Source organism: Bombus pyrosoma, linkage group LG15 (genome assembly GCF_014825855.1).
Source record: "Bombus pyrosoma isolate SC7728 linkage group LG15, ASM1482585v1, whole genome shotgun sequence".
NCBI classification, from domain to species: domain Eukaryota; kingdom Metazoa; phylum Arthropoda; class Insecta; order Hymenoptera; family Apidae; genus Bombus; species Bombus pyrosoma.
In genome coordinates, this window is record NC_057784.1 from 8,932,313 (window position 1) to 8,944,659 (window position 12,347).

Below are 12,347 nucleotides of genomic sequence, written 5' to 3' on the forward strand. Positions count from 1 at the left end.
AGAAATAGTCTTCCAATCTTTTCCTGAAAGTTTTTTGAAATTCATAAAAATTTGTTATATCGCACAATAACGAAAAGATCGTTTATTCTCGACGTTTATGTACAAATTTCTTGAGAATATCATAAAGATACACAATCGTAAAAATACAAACCACGATCGTTTAAACCATCGAGAGACGACATGTCAGCGGCCGGAAGTTTGCAGTGTTCGACGGCCCAGAAAACTGGAAATCTTACAAGCCTTTAAATGTCAACGAAAATGTAAAATCGTCGAAGTGAAAATATTGAAACATCTGGCGAAATGTTTGATGGTCTCGCCGTATGCGATACCATTTGCATGGCTTGCATCTGGGGCTGTTTATTCTCAAAGTGGTAAAAGTATCACATTCTTACATTAATTTAACCTCGAACAAACATCGATTAATCGTATTACAGCTTCCCAAATTCCATCAGCCTTAAGGAAGTCGATTCTAGTGAACGCTACAGTTGGAAAAAGCCCAGTAAGAAAGCAAAGATGTCACAACTTATTCGATGCTGTTTGAGCTCTACGGAAACTCTAATACGCCATAAATCTTGCAGAGGAAACAACTGTTTCAACGACGTTCAGAAGAATTATAAATACCGAGTATCCATAAGTGAGGATCCGTCAGAAGATTTATAGCGTCGATAGGATTTGTTAAAGTGTCTCGTTACGATAAAGTAAAAATAAAAATCTCGTTAAGATCAAATATGTATTCCAAATATATAAGATAGTTGATAGAAAATGTTTCGAATAATTTATAAATACTGTCCATATGCTCGTGATTTTAACAGAATGTAAACTGATAATAATATATGAGAAATCTGCTAGATTTATTTCACAAAATTCAATTATACTGTTCTTGAGGAGTGTATTCAGATATAGATTGATGGTCAAATTGCGATTCCATCAGATTCGAAATCGGTACTTTCTTCTCTTCCACGTTTTGCTTAGCATTAAGATCTTTCATGGCCATTTTCGTGGCAATAAGATCCGCGTCATTGTCTAAAATCTGGACGATCTTTTGTACCGTTGAATATTCCATCACCACCGCCGATTTTGGGTCGTTCGTAGTCTGCGACGCTTCTGACATTCTCGCCCTATCTTCGAGCTCCCAATTTCCTATCATTTCCCTGAAATGTAACCAATTGTATCTTTTTGTCTCTCGTCTTTTACGGTATAAAATCTATGATTAATAATTTTAGAATAATCGTATTTTAATAATTTTGGTAGAGTTGGTAAAGTTTCTAAAATCTCTAAGATCACGAAAGGAATTCTAGCGAAATCCTGATAAAATTTCGAACAGCTGACCCAGAGAAGTTCCTCACTAATTCAAGCTTCTAATTTCCCTAACAGAATTCTAACAAATATTCTTTACATGGACGACAGTCGTTCGTCGCTAGGTGTTTTGCTCCTCGACAGATACTTCGATTTCAATTTGTGCTTCGAGTTCTTCCTGTTCTTATTCTCGCGGTTCATCGTTGAATTCGATTTGCTGCGACTGACTGAATTTACAAGGTTATCCTGTTTCGAGTGTACAGGTTTTTTCGACGGATTACTGTTTTTTGACGAATTATTGTTCTTTGACGAATTGTTGTTCTTTGACGGATTATTCTTCGACTTGGACGGATTCCATCTGGTGCTCTGTGACATGGGATCTTTCTTGAAACAGCAACGATGAGTTCGATATTGCCACCTGTCGAACACGCGTACATTAACCAGAGAAGCAAGAAGCGAAAAAGCTTATGATATTTTATTTACCATAATGCGCAAGTTGTGACAGTGGAGCTGAACATAAAGAAACAATTTAATACTGTCAGTACAATCAGTGGTTCCAACATGATAGGGACTCGGAATCGAGTTTGAGAATTTTTAACAACGCCAATGACGATGATGATTGAGACGAATCGTGAATTTGGAAACAGCCGTCGATCGAAACACACTGAAGTTGCAGATTCTGCTTGCTTCGAAAATAAATGACGAACGATAAGCTCGATGTGACGATATGAACAGGCACCTTTTTGATTCAGCTTCGACACGCATTAATACCATGAGAATAATTTTCTCATCTTTGTTGAATTAGAAATTTGAAATTTTCGTGCACCGATAGCGTAAGATCGTCGAAACTGAAGCTTTCGGATGTAGACCGTGTCTTTACTTCCAGTTAACTTCTATCAATTTTACCTTAGCATCTCAACGCAAATTTCCTACGATTCCATTCCACTCCAAAATTCCGCCTTACGATCAAAACTCATTGAACAAAAATTGAACGATATCTTGTTCTAAAAGATCTCTACATCCGTCTAAAAATCTCAACCTTAATAACCACATCAGATTCACCCCAAGACAACCAGCCGTCTCTCTGACGAACTGTCAGTGTTAAACTCGTTCCAAGAGCAGCAGCTCAATTTGTCCCAGATTCTCGTACACGTTGACTGCATATCTCGCACAGTCCCGGATAGGTAATGGTCCCGGAAGAGGGGAAGCCAAGTGAGAAATCCGTGCAGGAAGCGTGTACAGATTACAGTAGCTGTCGACAGGGGTAGCAAACGAGTGATCCAACCCCGCAGTGATGCGATCCTCTTCTCTGTGGGGGTCCTCCAGCCATTTCTTTCGTCAAGACCAAGCACAATGGCCGCGGTAACCGCAATATAAAAACGAAATCTATGCATCCCTGTAGAGACGCATCTGTGCGACGAGATCTATAATGATGATATTACGTTTCATGAATGACTGGATGTCGGTGACTTTTCGTTGCGGTTCCGAATGAAATAGGCGCGGACCACCCCAGGAGAAATCACACGTTTTCCACTACCTGCCATGAGTGCATTTAGCTGTCTATTATGAGTCCTGCATATATATTATTTATTTATTCTCGAACGTATTGCGAATTGGAGTTTACGGGTGGCAGGGAGATATCGATAGGGGAGGTTTAGCTTGAATTTGAGAGAAAATTGAAGGGAAATTGTATCATCAGGTGGGAATAGAGACTGTAGTGAATGATCGACGATGGGTATAGTAACGAAGGAAATACGTCGAATTATGTACAAATTACGAGAAATAATTAAAAGAATAAATATATTTTTTTTAATAATATCAGGAACGCTGTTATTTTTCAGCACGACTAGCCGTGTGAAAATCCTCGATTATAACATTCCATGAAATATTACCAGTCTTTGACGTCGAACGTGTTTTCTAGAAGAAGTGAAGATTCTTTTCTATCCGTAGAAGCGATTCGTCCTACGTATAATATCTTGGTCACTTGTCGTTCCATTCATCGGTGACCACACAGACCTTTCTTTGCCACCGATTCCCGCTGGAAAAGACGTATACTTTTCCATCACCGTGATCGTACGTGTCACGCTATTTTCCGTACATCGAGAGCGTCGTTCTTCTCGTAGCCCGTCTAATTTATCGACCAAAGCTTTTGTTAGACCGATAGACCACACAGAGAGATCGACACTTTTATGAACTTCCACGACGATCGCGATTGTAAAGCCTCCGTCACTCTTATTTTTCACTCCTCCGCACTTTCTCGTTTAATTCTCTTCGCGCGAATCACCAAAGGCTGATCTACCGTTTAGAATTGTTCATTTTTACAGGAACACACAAGTTGGAATAAAATGTATCGGAAATGTTAAAATAGGATTGCGATAGATATATTCTTCGAAACTAACGTTCGAGCTTAATCTCTTAATCTTCGTAATCTCGTTTTATGTCTCTGTTAGGAAGACTTTTAATATTTCAAGAAGAACAATGCTATTTTCTCTTATATTTTCGCCGAATTTAACTTTCTTTCTGACGATCGTAGAACATGATACGGTCGAAAATAGACAGTGGAAAGCTATTTCGAATAAAGATATTCACAGTCATTAGGAAACTAGTTAATTATCGCATCGGGAGTATTTCAATACGTAAGAAATTTATGGGAGATCCATTGAAACAATTTTCAGAGGCCTGAAATAGCCTTCAGACGCACTGTCTTAGATCAGGTATATTCCGTGGAAGTTTATCTTCAGATGGAACCCACAAATGGCGATCGCGTCTTTATCGGAGCGTGGCCGCTTTAATCCTTGGCTACTGATTTATTTTCACAAGGAATAGCTCCTCCCTGAAAACCACTTGACAGTTGATTTGTCGACGTCGGCTATTTGTTCGGTTGACATATAATTACCAGTAAAACGTCAGGTATGGTTGTACAATCCTATTGTGTCCCAACTTGCAGCATCACAAAAGCTACAGCATCTAATTGTTAACAGTTTGGCTGGAAAACAACCCTTATTTACGTTCTCTGAGATCAAGGCACAACGAATTTGGTGTCCTGTTAGAACAGTTACCATCCTGAAGAACATCTTCTTCTACTAAGTTACTCTCTAGAAGTTTAGCACAACCACGTTTCCACCTAGACACTGGTCCGGAGGGCTCAGAGAAGCCACGGATTCTTCTCGGTTTCCCTCGTTTTTTCATCATAACGTCGAATCGACCCCGAAAAATCTTCGAACCGATTCTCACGATTGAAAAAGTCGGGAGTCAGGTGCTCGTCTGAATGGACCTCGACTTGGACGCCATTCACTCTTTTTCCAGGCAGCAGGAATAGCCACCCGCCCACCAGAGCCCCGTTTCTAGTGTCAGAGAATTAAGAAAAAAATACGGGGACTCGCAGACAATGGAGAACACCGAATGAAGACGATATTTCAGCGTAACATCGTGGATATTATGGGAAGGATATTCCATTCGATGAAAAATGAAACGATCCACGTTGCTCCTAAAGAACGATTATGGGCGTAACTGAAGGATCTTCTGTCGATTCTTTGAGCATAGGTAGCTGCTACGATATAGAGGAATTTTAATTTAAAGCATCGAGCGACGAATTGATAAAATCAAGAGAAAGATTTGCCTTTTGATTGATCTCTATCCACAGCTTGCTCGAGCTAAAGGTTTACTTGAACTTGAACTTTAAAAATTCTTAGCGTTCTTTCGAAAACTAGTTACTATCTTCTTTTGATGTTAGAACAATTCTTAGTGCTGTCTAATATTAGAGCAATAGTTTTTCGTACAATCTTCTTAAAGTTAGAAAAATTATTCCATGTAGTATCTCGAAGGTCTAAAGATTTATTTGTACATGTTACAAAAGATTCTTAAACTTACGTAGAACCGTGCGAAAATTCTTCATTCTATTACTGAAGTTTCTCCAATTATTTTTTCACCCTAAAATTTCCTCCCTCGAGAAGATTCCTTTCTATTCGTTGAAGAGATTCGTCCCACGTATAATATCTTGGCCACTTGTCGTTCCATTCATCGGTGACCGCAGACTTTTCTTTACGACAGACTGCCACTGGAACAGACGTTCGCTCTTCCACCTACCGCCGCGATCATACGTGTCACGCTATTTTTCGTACATCAGGAGCACGTCCTTCTCGTTGTTCGTCTAATTTATTGACCAGAACTTTTGTTAGACTAGTCGACCACACGAATAGAACGACAGTTTTATAAACTGCCACCACGATCGCGATTATGGATACGCCACGCTTTTCTTTCTTATTCCTCCATACCTTTTCGTTTAATTTTCTCCGCGTTATCGAGTCTCGTTCAACGAAAGAATTATTATTTGTTTGAGATTTCGTAGAAATTGAGAATTTTTCTGCCGTTGGAAATATACGAAAGTTACAAACATCAGATAGTCGAGAAGATTATCAAAAATTCGATACTATTGTTACTCTTATGTAATTAACGCACATGCATCTTTATTAGCTCGGTAAAGATACCAAGATACCAAAGACCTCCGTAAAAATGATCAAGAAATTCCAAATTACAATAATATTCTAAAAATGTCAAGCTATCCAATTCACCGAAATTTCCTGTAATCACAGCATGCAATTAGAAGAATTATTAAAAAATACCATTCTATATTCCTCTGGGAAACTTGTCAATGCTACGCTACGCAGAATACCCGTTGTCATTCGCAACGATCATTGTGAAGTAACGATTACAAAAGGAAAGAAGGCGTTAGAGGCAATTACAGGGATGATCACAATGTTAATTCGAATGGTTTACAATAAGGTCCCAGGAGAGGCGTCGCATCATCGATCGTCCTCATTGACGATTCCTCGTTGACGATCCAAGAACCTCTTCGGGAAAGCGAAGCATGGAGGACGATTCGTCCGGCCGTAACGAAACAATTTTCTACAGCTGCTTCTGCTATAGATGAACGAGGAAGGAGGCACGCTGACTCGCACACTTTTACGCATCACAGACCTGTTCTTACATTTTTGCGAACTTCATTGAGGAACCCCGTCTGCATGTTCATTCAGAAATCGTTCGGTAGTCTCGGCGTAAATACGTAGAATGACGATGTACCTGCGAGTTCGTTGTAACAATGACTCAGTAAGTGTTGACAATGCTAATACCGAGGCTTTTTTAAGTAGTAAAATTATTAGTAGTATTTTCAATAATTCCGAAGCGACTTTCTGCGGCTTCCAGATGTTCGATGATATTTTAGAAGCTGTCTCACTTTTTAAATTTTGGCAATATAACAATGATTTTGATGATTCTGGAGAAAACTTCTCTTAGATCTTTACGAAGAAGAAGACGAACTTTTTTAATTCTTTAAAATTTCTTTTGCCCTTAAATGTATTTTACTATGCGAAATAGCGTGGCCTTTAATTACTTTTCTACGTGCTTTCAATTTTTTCAAACGATAAAACGTTTCTTACAGATTCTAAATTATTTTTTTCCCATCTTCCCCCGTTTTTTAATTTTTCTTAATTTTGTTTTTGACATCGTCTTCGCTGTATCATTTTCGTTTTGCGCAAAATCAACGTTTCGGGTCGGTTGTTGATGTTTCAGTATCGGTTCTTCCGGAGGTGGTGCCGGTGGTGTCGGTAGTTTAGGCGTTCTCAACTCGAGTTCTACGTTTCTTCTCGGTTCATCAACGGAAATACCCTTCTTTTTCACTTTTAACATGAACACGTTCTCGTTTCCTTCGGTCACGCGATCCGTATGGACTTCCTGGGCATCGGAACCATCGAGAACGGGGTAAATAGTGAACGTCCTGCACTGATTATTCGTGTTTGGACCTCCCCTACATTGGCCAACCTGCGTAACATTAGCGTTTGTTATACTATATTTCTATCTATTCTTCGATTTTACATCTTTATACTTGTTACATTGTTTTACATTTGTACTTTTTACTTGTTTACATTCTTTATACTTGTGCAAAAAATCGATCTTAAATTCGCACATAATTATACAAGTACCTTGAATATTATAACCAATAGTATTTTCTTACCTACCACGTATTCCAAATGATACCAATTTACTCGTACGCAAAGTAACAATTTATCTGTTTCTTTCAATTCAAACCTTTGTAGAAAGATCATGCACGATATACGTATAATCAATATTTTTCAATTCATCGTATACGAAACTAATGACCGAGTGTTTAATTCTATATTTCAATTTTATATTTAATCTTTTCTATGTAACCTTTGTACCTCGTAAGAAATGGCTTGAGGCTTGGTATCTTCCTCGTCTATTTTCGCGGCAGCGTTCTTCGACTCGACACGGAACAGGATCCGATTGTTGTCAGTCCCCTTCAATATTTTCGGCCCTTGGGTGCTCGTCGGCCTCTGTATTTCTATCACGTCGCAATCGCACGGAGGATCCCAACCTTTCAACTTCTTCGATTTTCCTTTTTCTCTTTCCATACGAATTATCAAATGATTTCCAATCACCGCAGTCCCGATTTCCCGGTAATATCTTGCAGAAGGATCGTATTTCGGTTTCGAGGGTGGACATTCCGGTGGACAGGGTACAGGAGGCATAGGTGGGCAGGCATACATCTCTGATTTCGATAAACAAATTTAATAACGACAAGCTAAATAACTCGGCAAACCGGAAGATCAACTTTAAAGCATAACTATCTGACACTTGTAATTTGTAATTTAGATATTAGTTACTTTTTATAGGTATTTTTAAGAAGGATGAGGTTAATCAATGTTCTGACAGATTAAAATGGACTAGAAAATCGATTTTTATTGCAACTAGTTCAAGACATTGGAGAAATCGGACACGTTCATAATATTCGACCAATCCATCCATCCATCCTCCGTTCTCATTAACCAAACTCGTGAATTAACCCTCCCCCATGTAAACCCTGTGTTTTAACCTTCTTCTTTTTCCTCTTCCTTCTCTATCTTCTTGCAACAAGTACGAATTATACGAATTATAAAATATGATGCTGGCGACTTACAAATGTGGATGTCCCCCGTCAAATAAGCCACCGTGTCCACCCTGTTGCGAATCCTCCGCTGTTGGAAGAAGAGTGGCCAAGCATAAAAGTCCTGCAGATTATCCCGAGAGTATCTGTTGCAGCAAGCGTTCGTTGAGACCCGTTACTTCAGAACCGAAAATCGAAAAACCTCCACCGTGTTGTCCCACGATGCCGTCTGATTCCAAAGAGTTTGAAAGACCTTGTAAACTTCGTTCAGAGATTGCGGACAAGGGATTGCCTTACAAGGAGATGGAAGTTACTATCAATGATAATAGATTGGTGATTAGAACTCAAAAAGAGGAGGTGAAACAGCAATACGATCCTCCGTGCGATTGTGTCGAGGAGTCTCGGCCTGTTGCGATGGTCACGGACGAAATTGATCAACCTCCGGCTGCAGGAAGTAGAACGGTTACTCTGTATCCACGAGCGAAGAAATCTGACGAGAAGGTGACCGAAAAAGAGTGCGATCAGGAAGAAACTACCGACAAGACCGCTAAGGCGGAAAATCCAAATATATTTATTTTCAAAGTGAAGAAGAAGAGTAACAACGGTGACAGGACGTTTAATATCGATTTGGAGTTTAAGACACCAAGACCTTGGTCGATGAAGAAGAGAGCGGAGTACGAGATGAAGTTTATGAAACCTGTGGAGAAGACTCCCACGGAGAAAACAGATACGAAGATGACTATTTCGAGGAAGAGGAAAAAGAAGAAGTGAATTTACCCGCGCCATTCTCAATTTACGACAGATAGATAGAATAAAATAGATTAAAATACCAAATAGATTAAAATAAATAAACGCAATAAAATAAAAACGCATTAAAATAAAATAAATAACGCAGAAAAAATAAATTGCATTTAACTAAAATAAATAAGCTGCAACCGTTGACTCCGTACGTCTCTTCTTTTCTTATTTTTCACGGAATATTCTTCTACAACGGCCTCGCTAACGTTCCTCTTTGAAAACGGCCAACCAAACGTCCCGATATTCGTCGTGCGTGATCTCTGTGATCGCGAACGATCCATATATCAGCGAGTCAACGCGCCCCAGGAGTCGTGCACTCTATAGAGCACGGGGATAGTCGTCGATGGCCACCTGAAAGCGCCGGGCGACGAGGCCTCGACGTCTATTAGGGGCTAAACGATTCTTAAACGGGAAAAGGAACGCATCGAGTGTCAGAGACGTAACAATGACTTGGGTAAACATTCCGATATACAGGACCACCCGGGGAGCGAGATGCACGTCAGTGGGTATGAATCGAGCGAATGCGAATGACGGTAAAGATCGAATGCTTCTTGGACTGCGAAGGAATCGCTGAAACTGAGAAAATTTAGCAGTTGATAATTTTTAAAAATGTGCAAGCAAGAAGTGAAAGAGTCAGAAGCATTTCTTATTAGAAAATATCGTTTTAACTTTATTACATCGTTCGGATTATCGTTGACGAATCGTGCCAGGTTTCGATATCATTGAATATTTTTTAACGAAATAATTCAGAGATTATGGCATGAAAAAATTAAATTAGGCAACGAGAAGAAAAAGTAGTGAGAGTCTTTGATCGTTGTACTTGCAATTAGTTTTCAATGGAAAGCTGAAACGAATTGCACGTGAAACGTGAGCAAGTGTTGCTCCGTTCGCGAGTCGTCGAAACGGAATCAATGGTGTCTTCGCACCGGGTGTTCTTCCTGTTCCCTCGGTCTTCTTTCGATAATCGTATCTCATATCCATGGGGTGTCGAGTAAAGAATACAAACTTTTGAATAGCGTTCCCGATGTTGTTGAGTAATAGCATTTGCCAGAAATCGAGATCAAATCGTTTCTTCGTCCCAACATACGCTCAAACTGTGTTATTTCTGCAGACCATGTTAAAAGAAAATATCTTATCTTTACTTTTTGGGTAGTAACGTAGAAAGATATTCTGTCGTCATAGTTGAAGTATAAATTAAACGATGAATTCTTGTCGCAGATTATTAATCATACGATTAATTTATTACGACATTCGGGAATGAAAAATGTAAATATAAACATTAGAAGGAAGCAAAGGAAAGCTCGAGTTTCAATCAGCATTGTGAAATAAATTCATTTTGGGCTTATTTAGGGCTTGCTTTGGAGTCAAGTATCTACAAATGACGTTGAAGACACGCCTTCCGAAATTCTGACGTTACAATAGAAACATCACAGGTTCTATGGTAATCCGAGATTAAGGACCATAAAATCGGATTACAGGTAATCTGGCTTACGTTCAACCAAACGCTCAACACCATAAAATCGAGACCTCGTCTCTCCAGGCAGCAAAATTCCTGTCTGCGAACGTACTACTTGTGGAAGCAGAAACGCATTTCGTATCATTGTGGATATTTGTGTGTAACGGATACCGAAAAACAAGGAACAGTAAATAAATAAAAGACTAATTTATACCAGGTGAAAAAGATTAAGAACCTATGTTGTCGTATTTCAGTAAATGAGTAGGTAGGTGTCGACAAGCTCGAAGACACGTCTCAGCGGGGATGCTGCTACCCGACACACAATCAGAAATCCGCAAGTTCTCATATAAAAACGCAGTCCTAAGTTGACTGGATTTTCTCATCTCAGGTAAATCAAATTTTCATGCAAATTCTTTGTTTCAACGAGTCTTAAGGTTGCGCCAACTATATAAACGTTGCAACGCGATATAAATTTACGACGAAAGTCACATTAAAACAACAATATCGTTACGTAGGAAAGACTCTATTGGAATTTTATAATTTTACAACACGCAGTACGATTCGTAGCAACAGTCCAGATTAACGTACTCCAGGTGCTCTTTAACGTCGATGTAGATATAATTTCTGAAATATAGCGTCGCGTATAAAATTTTCTTTGCCCCACGATTCGCTAAACGATCAACGATTTCGCCTCAGACGTAATCTAATAGCCGCGCAATAATCTCCTCGGAGGGGAAACTAATTGAATTCGAGTTTTTTTTCTTCGCCACAATCTGGCCAACTACCCCTCGCGGTTACTCGCCCCACAATCGACCGAAACATTTACGTATGCGGCCACGAACTGTCGCGTAAGAACGTATTGCAACGAAAACGATGGTGAAAAAAAAACGGAAGAAGGGCAGGGATAGACTTACACGCGGTAACCGACCCTTCCGGAATGCAAAAGGGCGCAACCCTCGTTCCCCCATGTACCAGCCCTTCTCCGCCAGTCACCCTATAACACGAATGAGATTTTTCTACCCTTCGAACTGGATTTTCGTGCAGCCATCTTAAATTTAATTGTCGAGAAAATGGTGGTGTCGATACTCGACGCCTTTGATCCTTAACGTTTCGTATTTATTAAACGCTTACTTTTAAATTTATTTGTAAATACTTATTTGCGAATAGATATTGGTCCTTAATCCTTCATCTACGTTTGTATTTTCACTGTAAGCTCTGAGATTGCTTGACCATTTTATTTATTAAAAATCACTGTGTCATATAGAATTTGTTTGTTAATTGTCTTTTACATTTGGATGCATAGTAAGAGGGAGCAAAATTCTTCAGAGATTTTAATAGAAGTAAATAATAATTCAAGTTGCTCCGAGAGGCGGGTGATACGTAAACAAGAATTTGGTTTTAGCATAAGAACGAAGATCGTCGTTCGTTACAGTCTCCGATTTTGATTTGAGAACTGACAATCATAGCGACTGAACTATTGTTGATATCGATATCATAAAACGTAATAACACAGTGAGAGAATATTCTACACGTGTAATTATAATAGATTTATACGAATTTTAGGTAAAACCGGACTACGAAGTTTTAGAGAGACTTAATAATTTACCAACAAATAATAAAATAGGAAAAATAGTTTATAAATTTTGTCTAAAATTATCGAAAATCTAGAAGTCGATTAGAAATCTCTTTACTGTTTGTTAAACGTCACGTATGCCGACTCAGTACGTTATAAGTTGAATCGATTAAGGAACGTGTGAATTTGACAAGAATAAAGTTGAAAATTATCAATTAAAGAAACAGATAACAATTTATTCGTCATAAATATATGTATAAATAATTATAAGCTCTTTTATAAAC

At 38.9% G+C, this 12,347-nt stretch overlaps 3 protein-coding genes across 3 annotated transcripts; 1 reads left to right on the forward strand and 2 right to left on the reverse strand.

The window, feature by feature from the left end:
* Positions 1-865: 865 nt before the first annotated feature.
* LOC122575656 (BEACH domain-containing protein lvsF-like) lies at positions 866-2,338 on the reverse strand. Its single transcript, XM_043744950.1, has 3 exons — positions 1,780-2,338; positions 1,397-1,714; positions 866-1,151 (listed from the first exon to the last, which is right to left on the reverse strand). Exons 1-3 carry the CDS (start codon positions 1,857-1,859, stop codon positions 866-868), a joined length of 684 nt encoding a protein of 227 aa, XP_043600885.1. The 5' UTR covers positions 1,860-2,338.
* Positions 2,339-6,616: 4,278 nt separating this feature from the next.
* On the reverse strand, positions 6,617-7,859 carry LOC122575655. The gene is made up of 2 exons (XM_043744949.1): positions 7,512-7,859; positions 6,617-7,113 (listed from the first exon to the last, which is right to left on the reverse strand). Exons 1-2 carry the CDS (start codon positions 7,857-7,859, stop codon positions 6,742-6,744), a joined length of 720 nt encoding a protein of 239 aa, XP_043600884.1. The 3' UTR covers positions 6,617-6,741.
* Positions 7,860-7,879: 20 nt separating this feature from the next.
* Positions 7,880-12,091, forward strand: LOC122575654. Its single transcript, XM_043744948.1, has one exon. It carries the CDS (start codon positions 8,252-8,254, stop codon positions 9,005-9,007), a length of 756 nt encoding a protein of 251 aa, XP_043600883.1. The 5' UTR covers positions 7,880-8,251; the 3' UTR covers positions 9,008-12,091.
* Positions 12,092-12,347: the final 256 nt, after the last annotated feature.